The sequence below is a fragment of the Pocillopora damicornis genome, chromosome 1, assembly GCF_964200805.1.
Source record: "Pocillopora damicornis chromosome 1, jaPocDami1.2, whole genome shotgun sequence".
Classification (NCBI taxonomy): domain Eukaryota; kingdom Metazoa; phylum Cnidaria; class Anthozoa; order Scleractinia; family Pocilloporidae; genus Pocillopora; species Pocillopora damicornis.
The window spans coordinates 25937463-25964269 of NC_142670.1; the positions used below are offsets into that span (position 1 = coordinate 25937463).

The 26807-nt window shown below is 38.1% G+C and overlaps 1 protein-coding gene across 1 annotated transcript; it reads right to left on the bottom strand.

Moving 5' to 3' along the window:
* Window positions 1-25: 25 nt before the first annotated feature.
* LOC113664297 (polycystin-1-like protein 2) lies at window positions 26-18198 on the bottom strand. The gene is made up of 17 exons (XM_089182104.1): window positions 17869-18198; window positions 16763-16901; window positions 16083-16402; window positions 15286-15424; window positions 14559-14681; window positions 12573-12701; window positions 11593-12292; window positions 10559-11129; window positions 10050-10265; window positions 9751-9888; window positions 9043-9237; window positions 8628-8849; window positions 7587-8294; window positions 7035-7271; window positions 5541-6854; window positions 1934-2102; window positions 26-1518 (listed from the first exon to the last, which is right to left on the bottom strand). The coding sequence occupies exons 1-17, from the start codon at window positions 18181-18183 to the stop codon at window positions 26-28; spliced, it is 7128 nt and encodes a 2375-aa protein (XP_089038230.1). The 5' UTR covers window positions 18184-18198.
* Window positions 18199-26807: the final 8609 nt, after the last annotated feature.

Here is a 26807-nt window from a genome sequence, read left to right on the forward strand (position 1 = left end):
AGAATAAGCAGGAGGACTTTCTATTTCAGGGATCAAGCTCCGCCTCCGATTGTCTGTATGAAACGTGTTCAAATGAATTTGATATTGTGTACAGGAGATTCATGAAGTCATTTTCCTCCTGTAAGAGATCATCTTTCATGCTTTCTGTTCGTTTAGTGATCGCAAACAATCTTTTTTCCACGTTTTCCATTCGTAGCTCTGTGCTCCGGATAATAGCTTCAGAATTCAAACAGAAGGGCTCTGCTTCAAAAAGGCACATGTTAACAAAAGTTGTCTCATCACAAAATAACCTAAATTCCGTCCGACTGCTCCCTTCATGAAACATTTCCTTTGCACGTTCTTCAATGAAGCGCGCCATTTCAAGCTCCTCTGCGCTTTCCTCGGCGTTTGCTTTGGCGTCACCATAGGACTCATTGAGTATAGAAACTAACATATTCATTAGGAAAATAGTAGTGGATAGACAGAACAAAAATACAAACGTAGGACCCATAAAGGGTTTGTCACTCTGCAGAGCTTGTAACGGAACCGCTTTTCCTAACAAGAATTCGAATTGTGACATTACAGCATTTAGGTAACTAGAGTACTCAAGGACTATACCACCAAATAACTGCATACCTGTTACGACAAATGCATTAAACACGATCAGAAAGAAGAACACATACGAGAGCTGATAGCCCACAGACTGCCGAAAAGATGAAAACAGGTATATCACATGTGGATTAAAACGAATTAGATTCAGAAGCTTGACTGTCACCATGAAAACAGCAACAGCAATAGATGCATTTTCCAGGTTAAGCCAATCCAAGGCTGTATGGAATTGCATGACTTCATATGGATTTGATTGAATAGATTTGATAGTGTTCAAAACGCTTTTAGCTCTGATCATGTAGAATGCTACAGATGCTACAGAGAAAATTATCAAGGAGAAATCCACCATGTTCCAAACAGACTTGAAGAACCCGAAGCGTTGTCGATAAAGGTGAACTAACATAACTATGAAGTAAAAGAGAACCATTGCCATGAACAGAAACTGGCCAGTTAAGAAAAACATCAGAGCTCCTGACTCAGTGCTGTACAACTCGAGTGTTTCAATTCTACTTGTAGTGTAGGCTGCACCAGTAGCTATGGCCTCGTAAAAGTATGTGGCGACGCTAATCAAGTTTGTATTGACGTTGAAAACAGCAAACTCTAGAATTACAGCTCGAGTCTGGCGATCAAGCCAACCGTGGCCGATAGTTTCGTCGAGGACACCTTGTGCAGTGGTTTCGTCATATCCCATGACAGCTGCATAACCACCCCCTTCATATGAATTATATGCGGCCTGGATAGGATGGTTGCCAAGTTCTGCTGCTGATTGGTATCGCCAAGGTTTCGGGCACATTTCTAAAGCATTTGGCCACGATGTGTTGAAGGGAAGAGGCTTCCAGCCGGGAAGGCTTAGGAGAGTAGTGTCCTCACTGTCTGAGGAATATTCGTAGTAGCAAGTTGAAATGATTTTAGGAGGGGATTCGCAGGAACCTTGAAGGAAAAATACAAAGTCAGAACTTAAAACCTTAAGCTTCTATTAATGACGTTACGGTGAAAAGAAAATACACAAACTAATTCTTTAAGATTTATAACTCAAAATCAATGTCCTATTGAAAAATCCAGCGATTTCCAAGGTGTTTAAATAGGAAGATTTTGTTCGATTAATTTTCAGCACACCTGGAAGTGAGCAACAGTATGATCATCAAAGGTGAAAACTGACTTTAATAAGAAGAAAATACGCTTAGTAGAAGTGGGTATGTCGCATTAGTTCAAAATAGGGCGTTCTATACATTTCCTATAATTTGAGTTTCATTGGTCTATGCACTTTGCAACAAGAGCCTTCGAAACTTATTCTGTGCATTAAAAAAAGAGAAAAAAAGAAAATAGATCAATCTCAATTGAGTACCTCTTTTAACTCTGAGCTGTCGCAACCAGGGCATTCCAACCAGTATGGACATTTTGTTTTCGATGTACACGTCGTTTTTCTCTTTAAGTCCGTTATACCAAACCTGATTATAAATGTTCGATAGAAATTCGTTCCTTAACCATGCTTCAAATCTTTGTGCATCAGATACCTAAAATAAAAAAAATTACTCTGAAAGCTGTTGACATTGTTATCTGATGAGGATGATATATTTAAATTGAAAAAAAAAACAATAGTTTAAGAAAAAAAAAAGGTACTGTCTGAGTGGGTAGGAAAGTAAACCTAGTGTATCATTCTTTTCGAAGTCTGTTTCATCAGCGTGAAAAGGGCAGTATAATGAATATAAGCCAGTTTCGCTACATACAGAGTCGGCTATGGTCGAAGTTTGCCACACGTTCGCTGCACATCAGTTAAGCAAGTTCGCTACTACACAAAATAAAACAAATTATAAGAAATACTATATTTATTATGATACTATCGAACAAACGAGAATAGCGAGAGCGAGAAAAAGACAGCTCGTGAAAACGGTACTCAGGGAGGGTGCAAAGCTTACTTTTTTTAACGCGTTGCGATGTGTTATTGCATCCCCATGGAAACCAATCTGTATTTGCATATAATGTACCTGCGGGACACTACCGTTGACAGTCAGTTTTAGCGTAACCTAACCCTAACCCTAACCATAAGCGATGGTTACTTTATCTACGAGAAAAAGAATTGCTTGTCTCCATAAGGACGTATTTTATCCCGTACAAATATTAAAAGCCTTGAGAAGCGAAAATCTACAAGGGAGCCTAGCAAGTGTCACCGGGATCATCAACAAAATACAGAAAACTGGATCCACTGAAAACCGCCCTCGATCAGGAAGGCCGACAAAGCTTCCAGCAGATGCTAAAGCTCTTATTAAAAAGCAAATGCGTACAAAAGACGAGGCAACAAGCATTCAGATTCAAAAACAACTGGCCAAGCGTGCAATCGTTGTGATCTCCTTAACTGTGCAAAGATCGCGAACCAAACAGGGAAAGACACTGCAGCGCACCCATTACTGTCAACTGATAAGAGTAGCTAATAAGGTAAAAAGACTAGAGTATGCACAACAAATCCTGGATTCCGGTGATAAATTCCATAATGTTGTATTCTCTGATGAATGCTCAGTCTCCCTGGAACAATACAGACGTACATGTTACCGAAAGGTCGACGAGCCATTGAAAAGAACATCGAAACCTAAACATCCACTTAAATTACACGTATGGGCAGAAATCAGCGGAAAGGGAGCTACTAAAGTGTGCATATTCGATGGTAAAATGGATTTAGAACTGCACTGCCGTATTCTGGAGACAACCCTTCTACCATTCATCAATCAGACGCTGCCAGACCACAGATTTACGCAGGATAATGATCCCAAACATACGTCAAGACGAGCGAGGGCCTTCTTCGAAGAGAATGATATAAACTGGTGGCATACTCCCCTAGAGAATCCGGATTTAAATCCCATCGAGAACTTATGGCACGAACTGAAATTTTACTTAGAATCGAAAGTGAAGCCGCAAAACAAACAAGACCTGGTTGACGAAATAAAGGCGTTTTGGGCTGAGAGGATGACGGAAGAGAAATGCACTAAGTACATCGACCACGTGCTCAAGAAAGTCGTCCCAGCGGCAGTGGAGGCAAAAGGAGCAGCAATGCAATTTTAAAGATCGATTTCACAACTCAAAACAAAACTGTTCCTTTAGGAGCCACAAATTTCGCAAAAGTCATTGACCAATAAAAAATTAACAGTGGTTATTAAAACGACTAAAACTGTAACTACATGCCTTTTTTACACTTAAAAAAAAACAATAATCTTGATATCTTATGAGTGAAACAGTCTTTGCACGACTTACACCGTGAAAGTTGCCTTCTATGTACCCGATTATTTTATGCTTACAAAAACTTATGATTGTTGATCAATTTAACAAACAGACAAACAAGAATATTGGCACTTTTATGAACCGCTCTCTTAAACATTAAAGAATAGGCTACTCATGTACAGGTCATATCATCAATACGTTTACCTTTTTTGCGCGCACGAGACCAAAACTGAGACAAAAACTTTGTTTTAGTTGAACCTCGCTCTTCCAAAAAATACAATATGGTTAATTAAGAGCTAACAGAATCGGGCATTGATATTCCTTGTTTCCTTACTTATTCTCTGCACGTGCTACAAAAACAAAAGCTTGTGTGCATATTTCATTAAACTCAAAAACAAGAATTTTAGCACTTTCAAATTACCCGCCGACTCACATAACAATCCAAGGACCGAAATTAGCCCGTGGTTCCATTAACTCTATCAAAAAATTAAGTCGCTTTATCACACCTTTTTCACATCCTTTCGCGTGTAGTTAATTTAAATATGAAAAGCTCTCATGAAGCCTACGCCTCTATTGTTATGGAGAACAAAACACCAAGTAGGAACCAGTCATCTGATAAAAATCTCGATCCATCTACGGGCTTCGATTTCTAGAAGAGGGGAAAACCTAATTCATTTAACATAAACAGTTCCCACCATTGCACAAAGAACCAAAATGAAAAAAAAAACATTGAAGAAAAACTCGTTCAAGTAAAGTGGAGCCGAAGTCAGTATTCTGAAGTGTCTCGATCGGACATAGCTGATCCGTCTCCTATCAGACCCGGACAAAAAGTAACCCTCACACAGAGTTACTTAGATGAAATGTATTATGTTCTATAACCAAATTATTTTTATGTTGTTTTGTTAAATCGCTGTAAAAATAAATCGCTGAAACGATATTTCGCTGAAGCGATATATCGTGATGATGTTCCTCACGCTCTACGATATATCGTTTTAGCGATATATCCCCGGAACGATGTATCGTTGGAACGATGTATCGTTGGAACGAGATCTCGCAGGAAAGTTCCGATATCTCGTCGATTTATCGTTCTAAAGGTGTCAAGAAAATCAACAATATATCGGAAGAATAAAGCGCGATAAACGCGATAATCGTTTGCATTACTTTTTCACAGTACTGTATTCGTTCTTGCATTTGATTGAAATACTTTATTTTTTAAATTGAAATGTATTTTTAATCAAAAGTGTTCAGATTCCCTACCGGGAGTGAAAAACTAACTACAATTAGCCATTTTCCAACATATGGCTTTGTAGATCAGTTGGGATGTGGAAGGCACAGATTGACATCCTGTCGAAGCCTTAGAGCCTTCTTTCTCTAATTGCAGCTCACCTACAGGGATCAATGCTTTAACCCTTTAACTCCCATGAGTGACCAACACAGAATTTCTCCTTACAATGTCAGCCAGATAAGTAAAGAGAATAAAGAAAAATATCAATTTGGGGATACTAAGTTGATCTAATACTAAATTCTCCGAACTAACTTTATAAGAATAGTATGGTTGACAGTAAGGAGAATTACAGATTTGATCTGAGAGTTAAAGGGTTCACCTTGGTTCTAATTTTTCTTTTAAAGGTCGTTTCAATTCTTCAACGGTTTTAGGATTGTCTTGCAAGAGGGCAATAATGACAAAAATGCCTTCTAACTATAAACTTGATATTGTGTTTTGGCTAAAACGATAATCTTACCACATTGAACTTAGTGAACCGATTTCTCATCTCATTTGTCATCAGGAAACGATTTCCATTCTTGTTGCCATAAGAAACGATAGCCAGAAGAAACATAAATATCAGATGAAGGATAATGTCTCTTGTCATGCTTGTTAACTGAGCTTCTTTTTTTGATCTCTCCCTCATCTTTTCCCGCTGATATTTCTTAAATCGCTGTTTGGGATCATCACCTACAAAGTCTATTCTAATTGAAATTGGATCGATTGCGATTTCCTCTTTTTTTTCTACACGTTGGTCCTTATTCTTTCTGATCAGGAGAAAGGAAATAGCGATGACTGCTATCATAACCTTCGTGGGCTGCATAACGAAAATATCTTGTCCATTGGAAATCAAGATGGAAGCAAGCCATTGCTCAGAGGTTTCCTTTCCCCACATCAGACTGTAAAACAGCGTAAACGTTGCTGCTGCCATTGTCGTACAGAAGCAGAGAAACCAAGCCACATAGACAAAGAAATGAGGAAGCATACAGCCAGTGTCCGTTATTTCATCCAAAAGTCGTTGGGCCTCGTCTGTCACTTGGTGTGTGTCACTCCTTTTCTTCCTCGGTCTGCTAGACTTAAAGAGGAAGGCAATTATTATGTTTATAGGTGCAATGATAATGCCACTTTGTACCCCGATGACTATCTGTCTCCAAGAAAACTTAAAAGGCCCAACCTGTATAGTACCATCGGATTCACCACCAATGTTATAGAACATGGCATTAGCTATCATTGCACTAAACAGAACTGAAAGGCAACATGAAGCCCTTTGCACACGTGTGAAGGTGCTGCTACATGCTTTTCCAAACACTGACATCCACAGGTGACTGTCGGCAATTTTTCGAGCAAAGCGCGAACGAACCTGAGCCGAGAAGGCAGAGTAAGTAGCGCTGTCCACAGTAACCTCTATTTGACCGTCGCCTTTCTCCAACGCAAGCCATCTATTAATGGGGAACACCCAGCTTTCTTCCGTCTGCCGGTCTTTAATGACCACAGTCTCCACAAACCAAGACGGGTTATCACCCAAATTGTCGTGTTCCAAAGTAATTTCTTTTAATGTGCCAATGGTTTCAGCCACCACCAGAACAAAGCTATTGATACTCCCTCGTCCGAAAAACTGGCTCGTGTCCCCTTTCTCTCGCAATGGAATTTGACTCTGCTCGTTCTTGTCGCCCTTGATACTAATGCTTATGTTAGCTGTTGTTGCTGAATGTTTCCAAACTCCGGTGCTTATAACCATATCGTAGTAATATGTTCCTCCCTTAACAACTGATATCAATCTAGGAGGGCAAATCTGAAAAGAAGGATATATTCTGGTGTTAAAAATAATCTCTAATACTCACCTGAGGGTTGACATCTACCGGTAAGAACGTAGCACGTTTGATTTATATTTCAATAGTAGCTTAAAAAGAAAAAATCAGTCTATTTAGGAATAAAAATATTGAATTAGATGTACTAGCAGCCATGACCATACTTTTTCTTCATCTCCCTTGTCGGCTCTTCTTGCAACGATCAATACGACGAAGTACAGAAGGAAACAACAAGTAATTGTCACAAGTACTGAAATATTGCCACTTTCAGCAAGGTTTAAAAACTCAGTAAAAACTTTGTCGAAGTCAATTGGATTCGGTGCTTGGATGAAGTTTCCACCAAAAGATGCCAAATGATTGCACAGGCATACCAGATGCGTGGTGTTTGAATCTTGGCTGACCTGTGGATATAAATGTCCTCAAAGATATCATCTAAATTCAACATAAAGAGTTTTGGTAAATCGATTTCCCCTTAAGTTACCAACCTTAACTCAGTCCGCAAGAAAAGGAACCGATATCGGACATGGCTAGGTTTTGGCATAAGCTCTAAAAGACGCACCTTTCAAGGAGTATCAAAAACTTGTTTCCAGTTGATATACTTTTAATACAGAGCGAGTAGGTTTCCTCGTTGTGGACAAAAATGAGACACGAAGGACTTCACCTACCTAATGTATAGGTTTATCAGGAGTTGAAAATTTTTGCTTTATTTACTTTACCCTGCAATCTTCCGTAGTCCACGTTTCTGTTTTCTCTGACCAATATAAACAGCTTGACTGGCTGATGGTTAAAGTGTAGTTAACGTCTGTATTTGGATCATATTGTGGAACCATAGTTTTAAGGACTCCTTTCGGTGGTGGATCTTTAACGCCGACACATGACCGTCTTTCGCGATGATGATCGAAACATGATCTTCTTTGCCTTAAATGTTGACTTTCATTCTTAGAGCCTTTGACCAACAAGCCCACGTAGAGAAAACCCGGCTTAGAAGGCGTTACTTTAACAGACCCACCTTTGGTAAAGCAGGTTGTATCAAAAACTGTTTGGTTGTCACATTTAGACTTAAACGCAAAGGTAAAGTTGTGGTCGAAGTCCACCATCGTTGGTCGCTGTCCAAATTTAATCCGCATTTCAATTTGCACTCCTGTTATGGCCAAACCCAAGCTTAAAGAGACAGGGACGTCGGCCAGGTCTGCGTAATAACTTCGGAATGATGTGCGGTCAGGCTTGAGGAAATAATGTTGTGTTGTGTTGCTGGCGTTCTTTGGTGGATTAGAAATCGGAATGACGATCTCGATGTCACTATCAAGATTTGACACATTTAGCTTTTCTGCACTGTTACTTTTAAGCTCGAGGCTCGTGACGCTTGATTTGATTTTCTTGCTGCTATTGTCCCATGTAAAAGGATTAAAATCAACAGCTTGCATCTGAAATAGGACACAGTCTGTTAGAGTCTGACTCTCCAACTCTGGCAACTGACTCTTGTGATGATAAGCTATACGATAGGTTATGTTGTTTGAAAGTATGTCAAATGAAACCACAGTATTACTGGATTCATTTTTCGGTCAATTGAATTGACAAAATTATGTCTTCTGAATTCAGAGAAGATCAATGCAGATTGCTTTCATATTTTATCACGCGAATAAACTACATGCAGTTGAATTTCTTAAAGAACAACCTAACGTCATTATCAGCGATTACTAATGACCTTTGTCTTTTCTCATATTCGTTAAAAGATGAAGATAAGAATGGCATCATACCTTTACATTTATCTCTCCACTACCTATATTTCCAAGGCTGCTGGGGAGTTTGAATTTACTTGGTCCATCTCCCATGCTGAGTCCTTTGGCATCATTGGCCGTGACCTTTTTCAGAGATATTGCTAAGTTCGGAGTTTTTAGGACCAGATCTTCTGATGGCACCAAACGGCCAAGAAATGCATCACTCACGCTGCTCAGTATTTCGGAGGCCTTTTTTACAAACTGGAAGGAGAGAGAGAGATTGTAAGCCACATCGTGTTTGAAAAATGACTGTTAGATTTCCTTAGACTCTTAATTTTCCTTCATAGCCCCATAAAACGAGTCATCAAAAATTGTCGTCAAAAAACTTATTCCAGCAAGGGAATACGTGGGGGGAATACATTTTTATTGTCGAAGCTGCGTTTGCAAACCGTACCTCTTGAGATGGTGTGGTAGCTGCCGACTCGGCTTTATCTTGACTCGAGCCTGCGGCAGACTTCAGAACATTTGCAAGACAGCCTGTAACACTTGTGGCTGTTAGTTCCAACGCCGGTGTAAAAGGCTCCTCTGGATCGTTAAGGGTAGAGATCATCATATTTGAAGTACTCTCGGTCAATTGCATTGTCGAATCCTGTTAAAAAATAAATAAATAAAAATTTAAAAAAAAAATATATATATATATACATATATGAAATATCAACGAATTATCTTGCTCTTCGGAATATTAATAGCAAGAAAACGGATCACAATGTTCGGAAAAAAACAACAAAAACAAAGACATTTTCTGAGATTCTAACGTAAGTCAAACGCAAGTTCTTTAATTAAGTTTACCTGTAGGTTTGACATCGTTACTTTTCTCGTTGTTATCTTCAGGTCAAAATTTCTCATTTATTTGTAATCAGAGTGCTTTAGGGGCAAGTAAGAGACTCTTTTGCTCAAACACAGTGAGCATTGCTCAGTTAGTAGTCGAGTTTATCTATTATTAGGGAGGCATTAGCTTAAACTTAATATCACTTTAATGGACTTGCAACAGAGATCAGTTCGTTTCCCATTACCATGCACAAGCCAAAATTGATTTATCGAATATGTTTCAATCAAAAAGTATAGAAAAAGAGGAAAAATTCAATATATTTATATGGCGCACCAGGTTTTCATTGTTGCTGTTATCGTTGACATTAACCTCAGCACCCATAGCTAAGCTCACCACTGACATAACCAGGCGAGACATTTCAACATTCTCTGGTGTTATGGCTGTAAACTTCGTAATTAATGTGCTGAAGATCTACAAAAAGAATTGTGTCAAAGATATTCAACGCTCACCTACCACTCAAGATAAATAGAAATCGCAATAAAATTTTGTAGTAATACAGATAATGAAAACGAAATTACTGTAAACATGTTTAAGTCTTGCATATTACAATTAAGCAGTTCTTTTTCACGTACCAAAGCTTTGTCTTGAGGGTCCAGTTCTTTTCCACATTCGCTTTTTTGATTCGCAGACTTTACGACAGATATACCGAGTTGAACAGCTTGGCTAAGTTCACCTTTGTTGAGAAATCCATCAAGCTTATTACCCTCCATGACTACAAAACTTTGTAACTTGTTTGCAACTTGCTCGGGTGATGAAACACACGGATCAAGGCTATATGATGGCTTTACCTGCGGAGGAAAAGTTTTATTGTAGTCTTTTGTGAGGAGAATCGAAAATTTGTGTCCAGGGGTAAGAATTCTTAGGGGTAAGAATTCTTAGGCGTTGTAGTCAATATTACAGATTTTAAATGGATCCTAGCAACGATGCCACGATAATGGAGGATCTTGGAAGAAAAACTCCAGGGGTTAGTAGGTACAGAAAAAACCTCGAACATACTGTTTATATAGATCAAAATTTTAAAACATGGAAATCTTTGGTTGAGTTCCGAATTTTTCTTACTTTGTAATATCAATCACTGCACCTTGACAAATAATTTCTGTTCAACAGCTACTCCAACTGCATTTTTGACAACAATAGTGACTTCTAGCAGAAAATCTTTGTCCGGTAATCCAGTCGGTAACACTGTCGATACAGACGAGGGTGATGTGCCATAAGATATAGGCTCCTCTCCAAGGGCGAATTCATAAGTGAGTGGTAAGTTTGCATCCTGCCAATCGAAGCACTTGAAAGTAAACTCAGTCTCTAGGGAAACGCCCTCAGAGACTGAAGGTGTGCAGTAACCGCTATGCGGCTCTCCTGCAGTTTCAAAGAGGAGCATAGAAAACCCGTAGCTCCCCTCCAATGATTTTACGAATAATGTTAGATTATATTTTGATTTGGATTGTAATGAATTCTTCCTGATGATCATATTAGTAGCATTTACAGCAGTGGAAGTCATATTGGGTAAAATAGATAGGATTACCCATTTTGAACCATTCAATTTGGACAAGCGCCATTCATAAGTGGATCCATTACAAGGAGTGTTAAGACACTCTGATGTCACCCGGAGCTTGTTTGATGTAGACACTATTGCGCCGCAATCCACAAAGCATCTAAGAAAAAAAAACTATAAAAGCAAAAAGAAAAACAACAACAACAACAAAAAAGAACTTACACAAACATAAACAAAAGCAAGGAGCAGTGAGGAGAACTATCAAAACAGTTGCAGCTTCAATAGAAATTATTGATTTATAGTTGAATTCAAATATGCCCACGCGCTTGAAAAAAGTGTTTCAGTTGCATGGCGATTTGACTCCTAGAAATCAGTACCTACCCGTCACTAGTGGAGCAGGTCTTTAATAGCTGCACTGCACGTTGGCAAAACACTGAGATACCTATTGAAGTTCTTACCTCCAATTTGTTGAAATTATTCTTAAGATTCTAATCTTATCTTTTAATAACGATGTATATACCACTGTCTGCTTCCTCGAATCTCTCGAAGATCAAAATATTTTCCCAAGTACTTTAGAATCGGCCTGTGAACATTGGTTTGTCATAATTCGAAAAAAAAAATACCTGAGAGTCACCTGAGGTACCTCTCCAGCAGCTACGGCAAAGGACATTTCAGCAAATGAACTTCTTACATCCTTGGAAACGGTAAGTCGTAGGAAGTAAGTCTTATCGGTTTCAAGTCGACTAGGATCAATTCTAATTATTGTGGAGCTTAAGTGTCCTTCACCATGAAAGGAACCGAAACAAGTGTTGCTCACACCAGTTTGATTCCGACAGGTCCACGTGAAGTTGAGCCCAGTATGTATTCCAGGACCAACATCAGCATCGTAACTCAGGGAACCATCCACAGTCACAATGTTTTTGGATCCCCATCGAACACTGCTTCCCCCATCAATGATTGCTCGCACTGGAGCTGCAATAACCTCGATGAAACCATAATCAAAAGCACTGAGCATCCGTGGGGATTCTTGACCTCCAACTGTAATTGTAGCATTGAATTTGACCTGGTAGATACCTGCTGGTATGGATCGTCTGTTTATTGTCCACTCCGTTGTTCCCTGACTAACTAAAGTACCTAGTGCTGACTCGGAAGCAGCAAGCTCCATTTCACTAACCACGCTCCATTCGAAAGTGCTTTTCAGTACAGTCAAGTCTTCATTTAGACCCTGTATCACGGCTTCCTGAACCTTTTTGACTGAACGACTTACAGGTGTGGCATGGTACTTGTCTTTTGAAATATTTCTGATGGTCACCGAGAAGTCTCCTAAGAATATATTGGAAAAACATCTGCATGTAGCTTTCAACCTCAAAGAAACAAGCTTTCTGTAACATGCTTTTAACAACAAACTCAATTATCTTCTGGTGTTTCACACCAGGGCTTCTGTTATGAAGTATTCTAAGGCTTGGCTCACTTTTATCAAACCTTGAACTAAATAAATAATTGGACTCAGACTACCTTGCTCGATTATAGAAATTTATAGAACTTAACGTGCTGATTAATTTTTGCCCGGTTTTGTTTGGCTGAAATTTGAATTTAATCTTACCCTTTGGCTCACATGCTATTCCATCTCCAATATAGTCTTTGCGGCACTCACAACTGAAGGATCCCGGATTGTTAAAGCAGTGAGCAACTCCATGACAGTTATGAGTTGAGGTTGCACATTCATCGACATCTACATAATTTAATAAATGTGTTTAAGTCTTATTACAAGGATGAGTGCCCCAGTAAATAAAAGACAACAAGAAAGAGTTTATCTTGCAAATATTTCCTACCAACACAACTTGTACCATTTCCTTCATATCCTTTCAAGCATGTGCAATTAAAAGATCCAATTGTGTTATTACAAACTGCCCATGGGTTGCAGTTGTGCACATTTGTGTTGCATTCGTTAATGTCTACGAAAAAAGAAATACGTATTTAAGACTATATAGCTCTAAAACCTAATCTCAAGAAACAAACAAACAAAGAAAAAAGACCTCATAATTTTTCTCATGGCTCATATCCAGAAGAATGGGACATGAATGATGTTTTGTCATTGACAGTGATGATTATCAAGTGACTCTTAAATTCTTCTAAAGAATGTTATGAAACAGATCTTATTCATAGATATCAAAAGCTGTAAGATTACATTTTGAAAATGTCCATATTGTAAGGACAGGTATTCTGTCAATAGTATTGATATTATCATCACCATTATCATTGTTGTCTTTTAATCAAGGTTATTATTTTAATTCTTATCAACATTTCCAGTCGCATGAGTGTCTTATGTCTTTTTTTAACAGTTTCATCGACGTAATGTCAAAGTTCACCAGAACGTTTAGCTAACAATTCCTTCAGAATGTCAGCGGCAGAGTTCGTAAAGGTGAGCCAAAGAATTGAGCTTGTTATACGTACCATTGCAATATCGTCCATTTCCAGAGTATCCAGGTAAACATGTACATACAAATGATCCATTTCCATTAGAGCACTTTGCCTCAGGAGCGCAGTCATCCAGTTTTTCCTTACACTCGTTTATATCTATGGATTTAGAGGTCATTATAAAAGTAAATAACAGCTTGCATTAGATGAAGTGAAACAAGAAGTTGTTTTGATCCAATTTGGAAAATGGCCCTCGTTTCTAACCTCAAAGAAAACATTGACTTTATTTTGAAACGAGGAGGCAAAAATGATACAGGAAACATGACCAGACATCCAAATCTTCAACGCGCTTACTTGTTGAGGTATACGTTTCTCAGTGATGATTAGTGAAATTTTCCATTTCCTAAATAAATTTCAAAACTAAGAAACATCAGCAAAACTCGCAAAATACCGAGTCTTTTGAGAATCCAACAAGGAATTCTTGGTACTCATTTTCTGTACTGGTACGCATTATCTTTCTGCATGAGAACAAATCATAATTGATGGAACGATCTCGTCGGAGTTTGAAAATATTGTATAGCATACCCTATCCAAATCTGGAGTTAAACGTTGCTCGACAAGTTGTAAAGGGTTATCGTGGTTCAAAGTGATCTATAATTCACTTTATTTGAGAAAATGGGTACGATACCAAGGTACGCATTAATATCACAGGAAATGTGAGCGTACATGTAGGGATAAGATTGGGCTGAGCTGCATATGAATCTTTGAAGAGTTATTCATATCTAAAATTGTCAAATATTTGACTGTGAACATCGTCTGTTCAGAGAAGGGTACCAGTTTTCGAGAGCGAGCACGGTAAAAACTGGGAGCTTGGGAACACACATACTGTTCAAGAAAATATCTGCGAGCATATTTTCGAGCCTATTAGGAAATATTGACTTGATGATCTTTCAAATAGCTTTTTTTTTCTTGGGACAAAATTTTATCGTCCAAAGCTCTTTGGCAAGTAGGAAAAAGACGTTTATGCATCCTAAACAACAAAATGAGACAATCCTATCTTAAATTGTGCATTCCGTTTGAAGGTTACGGAAAATCTCTTGTCTTTATAACCGGGTATTCCCGGTTTCAGTCGAGACATATTTGAGCAGGTGGAGTCAGTCAAATATCATACCGACACAAATAAAACCGTCTCCAGTAAATCCTTGAAGACAAGTGCAATTGAATGAGCCCACAGTATTGTTACAATGTGCCATGTCGTGACAATAGTGTTTCTGCTCTTGACATTCATCCACATCTGCAAAAATCATATCAGATGATGTAAGTACCTGTGTGCGTCTGTCCTGCGTATCCTATCTTATTTAATTTTTTTGTCAGTCTGTCGAATCGTACTTCCTACCACATGTCCGTCCTAGAGAGTACAGAGAGCGTAATTCTTGGTACATTTCAGTATGCGTATGCGTGTGTTTCCTAACAGGACTAATACGCTGTTAGACAAATTCGCGCATAGATTGTATTGCATATGTTTTTCTACTTGGTATAAGGCTCCTTTTTTTTCGGGAAAATTTTTCTATAAAAGCAGAAAAGAGTACGCGATGTGACCAAAAGGTTCATGAGCCAAGTGGCTAGCTTGAGCTGTCTCGGTTTTCCCAGCATGTTGTTGGATGATAGTGGTTCCTTAGTCGGAGCTAATGGTGCCTTGGTCCGCGGGAATGAGAACCCATGAATCTATGTCTTGAACTTATCATCCTGCCTCAGGATGTTGCAGGTACAATTTCCATCGGGGAATGGGAGATTACAACTACATATGGGGCTTTCACGTCACTTTTGGGTGTGTTTCATACGAGATACGGCTTTGTGACGACTTAACATGAAACTTTTTGTCCAACTGTTAGAATTACCTGAACAACCGAACAGCTCCACCCTCATGGCAATTCCCTCGTTCCAGTTAATTGGACGAAATCGGACGTAACGTCCCACGATGGAGGGATTTAAGTCGTTGTAAACTATTGCATACCTGTCATTATTTCCATCAAAAGCCTTGATATGTAAAAAAAAAGAAATGGAAAAGAATTTGCTGATATCTTCAATCGAGAAAGTTACGATAATTAAATCTCACTAAATTTTTGAAATTGTAAGTTAAAATTTAAAGTAAAAAGCAACTAAAGAGGATATGGCAGTTCTTGGTCAGCGTGGGACGGCAGTTTCAAAAGTAAAGTCGTCGAGGTGGTAAAAGTATAAAATGTTCATGCAAGATGTTCGTCTGGAGAGGTAGAGATTTGGTACCAAAATAAAAAGATTTTTCCTTCTTCCGATGACATATCTAACTGACCGCGCACCCCGGCCACTTCAGAAGTTTTGAATGATACTTCAGAATGTTTTATACAGATTTTCCAGAACTATGCATGAGTTGAAACAATAAAAGGAAAAAAAATCAAATTCATGATATATATGATGCAATCTATGGATTTTTATCACAATACTAGCTTCTTTTAAGGCAAAAATATAAGGGAACTGTGATGCTGCGTCGGTGGGAGGGTATAAGAGGGTAATTTCGTCATAGCGAAGCGAGCGGTGGTCCTTTGCTCTGCCGAAGGGCCAACGCTCGAAACTTCGGGTTTGAAACTCTTTACGGCGGCCGATTTACGTTTTCAACTCAGTTGATAATACTAATTCAGCCCGTAGTACTCTAATATACCTTTTTTACTGTCTCCCCCTGTTCTATGTAATAATGGAAATTAATTTCGTCGTTACTATATTGTAGATTGTAGCTAGTAACCCATTTAGCCATGTTAGGGTTGTTCAGTCCTTGTGTGGCAATTCTCGTTACGATGATATTGTTTTCTAGCAAATCAATCTGAAGCCATTGGTCGACATTGTTCGTGAGAGGCAGCCAAGTTCCCTCTAAAGCTTTTAGTCTGGCCTTATTCGCCGCATGAGCTGCTTTCAGTTCTGAAGAGGCAGTAATTTGTCCGTCAGAAATGGCACCGTTTTCCATACCAAAAGGGTCTTGACATTCTTTAAATTTACAGATAAAAAACACAAAGTTTTAATTGAGAGAATATATTCAATTGCCTTCCTTGCCAAAACTGAGTTATAAAAGGACAAAGAGAAGTAGATATTCATGGTAGAGCATATTCCAACTGGGTATGTTAATCAACTTTGAAACGTAAGGGAAAAATGATATTGTTGGAGTCATTACTAAAGAAATTTTAAAAAAAAACCGATAAAATAAAATTAAGACTAACCGAGGCATTTGTATTGGGCGTAAAATGGAAAAGGAATGGAATGATGAAACACAAATAGAAGATAAGTGAATTGCGAATTACACGTCAATCAACGTGTTACTCGTTATCAACAAATCAATTTCATCTTTACCTAAACAGCCGTACAGCTCTACTCGCATTGTTATCCGATTATACCAAGCTGTCGGCCGAAAACGGATATATCTTGCTTTAATTGGTGGAAAGAGGTCATGGTACACCACAGTGTCTTTGTCTGTGTTTCCAACGAAATTCTAGAATGAAATCAACACTCTGAGAAACGTAAACTTACTGCCTATGTTGCATGCATTGCATTCGTCGACCTTGGGTTGTCTCAACTATCTAAGCCAAATTTAAATCCACCATTTTGAAATAGTCTGCAAGAATGCGTTAGTGCCATAATCCGCAGGACATGAATGTCAGTCTTTATCAGAGAACATGACTTATTTCTTAAAGTGAACAGCACATTTTTGGTATCATCACTTAAACTACTTTCCGTCTTTGAAAAACAAAAATATCCACAGAACATTAAAGACATAATTCTCATATAAAATTGAGAGCTAACACTTTTTGGAGGTTCTTTAGACTCTATTCCGAACGACTGTTAAGATAAAAGTGTGCTAAGAGCGAGATTCCGAATCAAGTCACGTGATTTGTTACATGATACGATGAAAAAAGGTACAAATCGCATGAAAAATCCTATTTTTAACGCTGTTGTTCCCAGGACGTGGTACTCAATAAAGGATTGTCAAACCAGTCTCACCGCCTGTAGACGTTCGAGCGGACATGTTTGCTTTTACATCGTATACTGACTAATGTCACCTTCTTAAAGACCAAAACAAGCCTTAAACAACTCTTGTAATGTCAGATTATCCACGGATTTAAATCATGGATATCCAAGCCAGCTAAAATTCTCTGCTCTGCTTTTTGATATAATTATCTTATTCGTGATTTTAATTTTTCCGCTGTAACTTTGATTAGACTCCTTTAATTATTTTATTCACCACAGAAGGAGGCTGTGGGAAATGAACAGCGCAGACTTAGGTGTTTATTCCTTTAAGCAACGCAGTGGTTCATCTTAATTCACACTGAATTTTGTACTTTCGAATTGATCGCTTAGAGAAGTGCATGGTTTGCCTGTTGTAGTGTATTTATTTGTTATAAAATCGCAGTTGATACAGATGGACTACTGATGAATATTATTTAAGATAATTATCAAACCTTCGCCTCCATATGTCCACGTTCTCTATAAATGTGGAACTTTACTCCATCGTTGCTGTAAGTTAACTTGTAGTTGATTACCCAGCTCACCACAGTTGGACCGTTTCGTCCTTGCGTTGCTACCTTAGTTATTTTAACGTTTGGATTAATCAGCGCTATCTGGAGCCACTGGTTTTCATCATTTATGCGAGCCACCCAAGCCCCTGCTTTGTAACCTGATTGTTTAAAGTGAAGTCTTCCATTATGAGCAGCTTGATTGTGATCCCATTGAGAAGAGGCACTAATTTGCTTGTCGGCGATGGCCTTGCTCTCCATCCCTAGAGCTTCTGCACACCCTGAGTAGCATTAATGTTTTTGTATTAAACACAAATATCATGTTTTTATTGCAATAGCTACTTCAAGTCAATTTACAGCGTGCCCTAATTTTTCGTTTGTCAAGTATTCTTACACTCCACGGTTTTATTCTGTTTCATTACATCATATTGACAAAATCCACACCAAGTTTTTACCGAATCAATGAAAACTTATGTAACAAGCATTGAATACGGAAAGCTCTTTACAGTAGGTGTGATAGTGCGTTCGGTTTATGAGAGAAAAAGGAGTCATAGGGTTAATGAATAGAACAGCAATGAACTTACCGAGAAGTCAGGAAAGTTTCTAAATTATTTGCCAGCAAAATCGAAAAATCTCGACGACCTCAGTTATAAGTTCAATTTCCACTTCAAGAACAACCCCACCTCAAAAGTCATTTGATTAAATTTGAATTTTTACCCTCAACTCTCACTCAGTTTCTCCGGAAATAACAACTGAGTTTTCAAAATACTTCTTGATGCAGTTACCAAAAGAAGCGTATAAATCATAGCCTTTTGGCACAAACCCCAGTGGCACCACACGATATGAATTACATCTGATTCGTTTACGTTTTAACGTTTAAAGTTTCCACACATTTTAAGCGTAATTAATTGCCACCATGATTAGGCCGGAAAAAAAAGTTCTACCATCCTTTTCTTTATTGTAAGCTCATTTATAGATAGCAAACTTACTAACGGATCCATAAACCTCAACTCTGAGACAGATAAGAGCTTCCCAAGTAACTGGAAGAAAACGAATGTATCTTGCATAAACTGGAACTTCCAATGGATGTCGGTTAATTGTGTTGGATCCACCTTCCCTGCGAAATTTCTAACAAAACGAGAAAGTTTGATGAAGTAACATATTTTGGAAAATCCTTTTTACTTAAAAAAAAACGATTTTGATGACGATAAAAATTTCAGACAGCTATATGGAACATCTATGGACCCCCATTTTTCCCACGTTCTTGTCGAAATTGAGAAGCAGTACATTGATGATCGTATCCTTTCGACCTACTAACAGACGATGCAGTTTTGATTATGTTACGTTGGCAGTACATTTATCGCTCTAACTGAACAAGGGACCGACATCTCACAAAGTTACCACTATCAGGATTCTAACATGTGATAATAAGTAACACACCAGACAGTTTATCAGAAGAAAACAAAACCGTCTCACTCCAAGAAAAATTACGAAACGACTTCTTTCGACGAAACACCCCTCTCTCAATCTGCTTGTATAACGACGAACGGCAAAACAATTCCTATAAGTTCAGTACATAAACCGAACAATAAAGTAGGTCTGCGACTCTCGTGAATCCTACAGCCAAACAACTTCCGTCACCTACACACCGATGATAGTCGACGTAGTTTGTTGTCTAAATTGAAGACAAAGACGAACTTAGTCGTAGACAAGGAGCGGGTTAAAATATCAAATGCTCTCACCGTTATTAATGTAACTAACGTAACTAACCCGGTTGTTTGCTCAGTTGGTAGCGCATTGCATCGGTATCGCAAAGGTCATCCCGTAACTTCCTGAATTTTATTTTTTCGGGCTTTATCTTGACAACTGCTAAAGTAGCATTCATTACTGCGAATATCGCTTTCATATTCATTCAGAGTTAATCCTGGATTCAAACTGTGTACTTTAAGATCTTATTGGACACCATCATAAAATGATCAATTTTCCGGGGTAAAATAATATTTTGGCGCAAATCGTACCACTTCTAAGTCGTTAGCATCCTTATAAGTTGGCCATACTTCCCCATAGGATTTAGACAGCGCTAGTTTAAAGTCTATCACCCTTTGATTGCCACTGATGTCTCCTTGGGTTGCAACAGCGCAAACTTCAATAATTTTCCCGAGATCGACTTGAAGCCACTGATTATCATTATTTATTTCGGCGCACCATCCATCGCCTCTGGTACCATTCAGACGTCCATACGATGGTAGGGCTATGTAACCGTTTCTTTGATAATGACTTGATGCCCTCAGGAAGCCGTCAAGGATGATACTTGAATCGGAAACTCCAACAGCATTACTGAAGCAGTTATCAAAGGCTTCTGCGTTCCAAAAATTTGCATATTTCAGTCAATCTTTGCCTTTATTCTTAACATAATATGCACGACATGTCTAAGCACAGAATTCTCTAGCTTATGAAAATTAAGGAATTACAATACCAAAACTTTGAGAAATCTATTTTAGAACCATTAATTCATTTCTCGCTTGAAGACATTATTTTCAGGCTTGCCAATGGGTTAATATGATGCGCGGAATAATTAAGAGGCCAAGTGGGCTGCTATCTCCATTCCCCATTACACATCTTGATGTTTTCTCGGAAAAGTAACTCATTTTGGCGCTCATGTTTTCTTTGCAATTGATTCACTCAAACCAATTGGGAAAAATATCGCCACAAAAACAAATACAACTGTCTGTTGTTAACACCAAGTTAGGTTTAGGCTGAGCATCTTAAAAAGAATTCTTTAGCCGAGGGATATTCTGTTTTGTCAAAAATTTTTTACTGATACCCTTAACCGTTCAATAGGGTGAAAAAGAGAAGAAATTGGTGAATAAGAGAAAAACAGCGGTAAAGGATAGAGAAATTAAATTCATTTGTTTGAAAAATATTCGATATCGCTTTCGCACTCTCACTGGTCGATAAACATGTCTTTACGTCACACGTTTTGTGTTTCTCGGCAAAATTCATAACCATTTCAAAGTTATTGCATGATTCAGAGTGTGATTTCTAGAACAATTTATAGAAAATGGGGAAGATTTTCGAGTCTTTAAATCTCAGTGCCTGAGACTCGACGATGTATGGATTAAATGGCAGATGAAATACTTGCGTTTAATTACCTTTCCATGGCCTTAAGAGCTTGCGTAACAAGCTCTGCGCGAGGTCTATACGTATTTTAGCCAGGTATCTTAACCTCGATAACACCCTGTAAACTACTTTATTCACTGAGACATCAAAGTTTCCTTAGGTACAAAATCCCACAAGTAAAATATACCTCCACTCGCCAAGCCTCTGCTAATTACCACGATCAAGACTTGAACCTATATGCGGAAGGATATAGTTTTTGAAGGTTAAAAGATAGTTTTATCCCTCAATATGGCAGAAGTACAAAGAAAACATATTTAAAGGCCGGCAGGCTCACCTGTAGCAAAATTAAAGGCCTTTGAAGTTTCATTTTGTCGCTATTTCATCCGGAACAGAGCAAAGGCAGTTTTGTTATGTTGATATTGATTACATAACTCTCCTAATTTTAATTTTTACCGACAGGTTTCATTTCCCCGCTGAGATTGCATTTTAGAAAAAAACGATTAACCAGTTTTATAATCAATTTCGCAATGGCCACGAAGAAGCATGTTTTAGAAATATTAGTTACGTAATTGAAGTAGGAAGACTGCGTAAATTTTTTATTACGCTTAAATTCGAATAAAGAACTGATTCCTGAAGAACATTTCGGGGAATATTAGACATATTACGTATTAAGATTGCGAAATTTTAGCTTTAAACAGGAGCCTCCAGGTTGAACAAAATATTGCATTGTGGTTTCTGCTAAGCTTAATACACTATAAATATATACTTCTTCTTAGAGACAGTTACTTTGCATCTACCGACAATAGCGATAGCGGGGGTTCATAAACGGCTTGTAATAACAGTTTTTAATCAACACAGTCTCCCGCCAACAGTTCTTTTCTTAAAGGAATTATTTAAATGTAGCTTTGAATTCTTGAAATAAAATGCTGTCTCGGTGTGTTCTTACTTGCGTTCTATTCTTAACCTTTTTTCCTCGTACAAGGTTATTATAGTTTCCGCCGTTACACATCTTCACATTTCGATTGTTGTACAAAAACAAATATTTTGGCGGGCCTCTGCCTGAATAGCCTCTGATGAAGGGACTATGTCACACTGTGTTTTCTTCACTGTGGCTCCAGTTTGACACTTAAAAGGCGTCAAACTGCTTTTGTTCCCCAAAGTAAATTAACGAGAAGCAGAGTATGAATCAGTAAAGGTCGACGAGCTCAGAGTGTGCAGACCGACTGATACAGGAGTGAGGAAGTGGGGGCTCGAGATCAATCGAAAGACCACTTTGTTTATTTGAGGACCAAGTCTAACCTTTACTATCTTTGCAATTTAACACACAGAAACGTTGATAACCTCTGTTTACTAAGTTTTTCAGGGAGAACACTTATGGCAAAACTCCACTATTAATATAAAATAAGTAAGTTATTCCATCAAGCCGATTTAAAGTCATCATAACCACCTGTCCGTACAAAACCTTGCTCTTAAAATGCTTTTATACGTATATATTTGTTACTGAGTTATTCATACATGCTGGCCCAGTTTGGCTCAAAGTTAATTTTAATGGGGGGCTGTATAAACAATGATAAGGCTAAGCCACAACACCGGTAGCTACGTTCCCTACCCTTCCAAAGGGAGTTCTTTAACGTTCCTGATAGCCAGTACAGAGGAAATGCTAGAGATGGAGCCTACGGTTTATCATACTCATCCGAGAAGACTAGAATGTCTAACTATTTTCCGATGTCATAGCAAAAGTGGCGCATTCTCCCCAGTTGTATTTACGATCCTGAGTGTTTGTCTGATCTAGAGCTTGAACGCTCGACCATCCTACGAGGATTGTTATGTTTCGAGAAGTTAATTGTAAAAGCTCTTTTCTCCATATCGACAGATTGCAATAATGAAATTTTGTCAGTAGCGTATTAGTAATGCTTTATAAAGCGTGGAAACCCTGTATGTAATTCTACGACGATTGTTCCAGTAAAAAACAATTGTAATGGCAAATGCTTACGATATAATTTCGTTGTAACATAAAACTTCCTTTGAATAAAGGCGATTGATACCAGGCAAGAAAAATACGTCTACATAGGCTTTAGGAGCATAAGTAACTTATTTCGCGCAAAGTTCATTGAATATCCTAATCTCGAAAAGAAAAACCCTGTTTCTAATTTTAGAGTATCCTAAACCTCTTCTAGTTACCGCAATCAAGATTTGAGGAATTTTTCTTTCTGTAGGTTAAAACATACTTTTATCTCCCAAGGTAACAGTCTAAACAGGAAAACATTCAAACGTCAGCTTTCTCACCTTAAATAAAAGTAGGAGCCTTTGAGCATTCATCTTGTCTCTTCTTTATTCCAAACCGAGCAAAAGCATGTTACGTAATTATAGTTTAAGTACATAATCGGCCTCATTATAATTTTTCTTGCTGACAGGAAATATTTCCCCGCTGAGATTCCAGTGAAGGTAAAACAAAACATCAATTTTTAATCAGGTTTTCGCAATGGCCATGAAAGTGCATATTCGAGAAATATTAATCAAGTAATTGAAGAAGGGAAATTGGTGGTAATATGGACAAATAAAAGTACGAATAATTTTTTAGATTGAATGTAACAGGAAATTTATTTTTTACGTTTGTACCATTTCTTGTTATGAATAATACATCTCTTTCTTTACCTCCTCGTGGAGTTTTTATCTTTCTAATCGGTTAAAGTAGACTTTTTTAAGCCATTGTTCATGGAAAACAAGAGAAATAGCGGGTAAGCGAGGCTCACCGACTTCCTTGACAAGCCAAGTTAACCTTGGTACACCCACTTTTTGATTGTCTAGTCTGACTGAGAACCTGGTACAGGATGTTGGTGAATACGATCGCACATATTAGAGTGCTTTTCGTTATTTATTCTTTTGATGGATTTCTTGTTTTGGAACTGTTGGCTTGACTACTGATTTATTCACAGTGTACGTATTGTACTCATTTTTTGCGTTTTTGAATATGAACGAGAACCCCCAACTGCAATATTATTCTCCCAGACTACCTAGGCTATGGTTACATGGTTACTACAAAGATAATTAAATTATGCATAGGTAGACTTACCGAGACACAGTTGTTTTGAATATTCCAAAAATAGTAAAGGCGGGGGCTCATTAAGACAGTTTTCAATCAATACAGTCTTCTGCAAGCAATTCGTTTCCTGTATGTCGCTAAAGGTTCATGAAATCATGATAAACATTGTTTTGTTTTGTTCTGTTTTGTTCCCCTATTGTGTTTTTGTTTTTGTTTTTTTGAAGGGCTGGGGGTTGTGGGACGAAAACGTTCACTTAAATACAAAATTGAAGTAATAGGAAGTTGAAAAAGTCAATCTGTCAACAATTTTGTCGCCGATTGTAGCTTCGGTGAAAGCAAAACACTTCTCATTTCATGCTTTAATCCACAATCGAGAAGGAATTAGTGAGAACGATATTTATTAGCCAACGCACGACCTTTAAGTTTTTCGTAATGGGCAAACTTTTTAGAAATAGGATTACCACTTTTTTGTATCAAGTGGAGTGGACACATTTCTTAATGAAGTGATCTTTAGCTGGAATTTTTCTCTGAGGCTGGTAGGGGCTTGTCTTGAGCACCGTGGTTGATATCCTGCATTGCAGGATTGGTAGTCAGGCTTGTGCCTTGTCACACCTCAGCCCATGGCTGAAGGGTGGTTTCGTGTCACAAACATGCCTTTGAAGCGGAGAGGCTTATTTTACATTGCAAATACTTGGTGGCTGTGTGATCTCATATATCGAGCAGTATATCGGCTACCCTCACGAGCATCTATTTCAACACAATATGGAGCCAATGAAACTCAAACACCATTTTTCCATCATAAAGAAATGCAGGAGCAATCTTGACTGCCTGACATATGAAAGTCATATATCAGATATCTTAAGCCATTAGTCAATACTCAATTATAGCAAAACTGATGAACATATTTTCTTAGTAATCACATGTTCTGTCACGTTAAGTATTTTCCCACCTTATATGCTTAACTGTAGATTCTTTTATGATACAAAACCTAAGCTACAATGGCATCCGAAGATGACAAAACGTCGTATATTTCGTTTGATAATTTTTGTGTTGGATATCTTCTCTCAAGCCTTACTTTCAAGATTCAATTACCTAAAAAAATAATCTAATAATATCTACGCTTCCAAGAAAAGCCAAAAACAATTTCAGCAAAAGAAAACTAAGCTAACTTAGGGATAATCGTTTGATTTATTTTCCGAATCAAGCACCGAAGGATTTATCATTAATAACAAGAGTTCAGTAAAGTCATTTTCCTCTCTGAAATAATCAGCCTCCATGTATTCTGTTCGTCGAGTGAGAACAATAAGTCTTTCAAATTTTTCCACTTTTAGCATTCGTTCCTCTGTACATCGGGTAATACATTCAGAATTCAAATAGAATGGCTCTGTTTCAGAAAGACACATGTTGAAAAATATTATCTCATCGCAAAACAAATTAAACTCAGTCCGATTACTTCCCTCGTGGAAATTTTCCATTGAACGCTCCTCATAAAACTTGCCATTTCAAGCTCTTTTGCATTTTCTTCTGCGTTTGATTTTGCGTCACCGCATGATTCGTTGAGGATAGAAATTAGAATATTCATAAGAAATATATTTGTGAATATACAAAACAAAAACGAAAACGTCGAACAACGAAGGGTTTGTCCCTTCGAAGAGCGTCCATTGGGACTGCTTTTCCTAACAGGAATTCGAATTGAGACATGAATGCATTGAGGTAACTAGAATGCTCTAATACCACACCACCGAGAAATATCATACCTGTTACAACAAATGCATTAAACAGGATTATAAAAAAAGAGCACATACGAGAGTTGATAGCCTATAGATTACCGAAAAGACGAAAACAAGTATATCACGTGTGGGTTAAAACGAATTAGATTCAGAAGCTTGACTGTCACCATGAAAACAGCAACAGCAATAAACATATTTTCTAGGTTAAGCCAATCCAAGGCCGTGTGGAGATGCACGATTTCATATGGATTGGCTTGAATAGATTTGATAGTGTTCAAAACGCTTTTAGCTCTGATCATGTAAAATGCTACAGAGGCTACAGAGAAAATTATCATGAAGAAATCCACCATGTTCCAAAGAGACTTGAAGAAACCTACGCGTTGTTGATAAAGGTGAACTAACATAACTATGAAGTACAAGAGGACCATTTCCATAAACAGAAACTGGCAAATTAAGAAAAACATCAGAGCTCCAGACTCAGTGCTGTACAACTCGAGTGTTTCAGTTCTCCTTACAGTGTAGGCTGCACTAGTAGCTATGGCCTCGTAAAATTATGTGGCAACGCTAATCAAGTTTTTTTTGACATTGAAAACAGCAACCTCTAGAATTACAGCTCGAGTTTGGCGATCAAGCCATCCATTAGTAATAGTCTCGTCAAGGACGCCTTGTGCAGTGCTTTCATCGTATACCATGACTGCTGCATAACCACCCCCTTCATAGGAGTTGTACAACGCTAGAATGGGATCGTTGCGAAGTTCTGCTGCTGATTGATATCGCCAAAGCTTAGGGCAAATTTGGAGAGCATCAGGCCACGAAGTATTGAGGGAGAGAGGTATCCAACCTGGAAGGCTTAACAAAGTCGTGTCCTCATTTTCTGGAGAATAGTCGTAATAACATTCTGCTATAATTCTCGAGGGTGAACTGCAGGAACCTTCAAGTAGAAATAAATAATAAAGAGAGGAATAAGTTACTCTAAGATTAAAAGTTTTCTC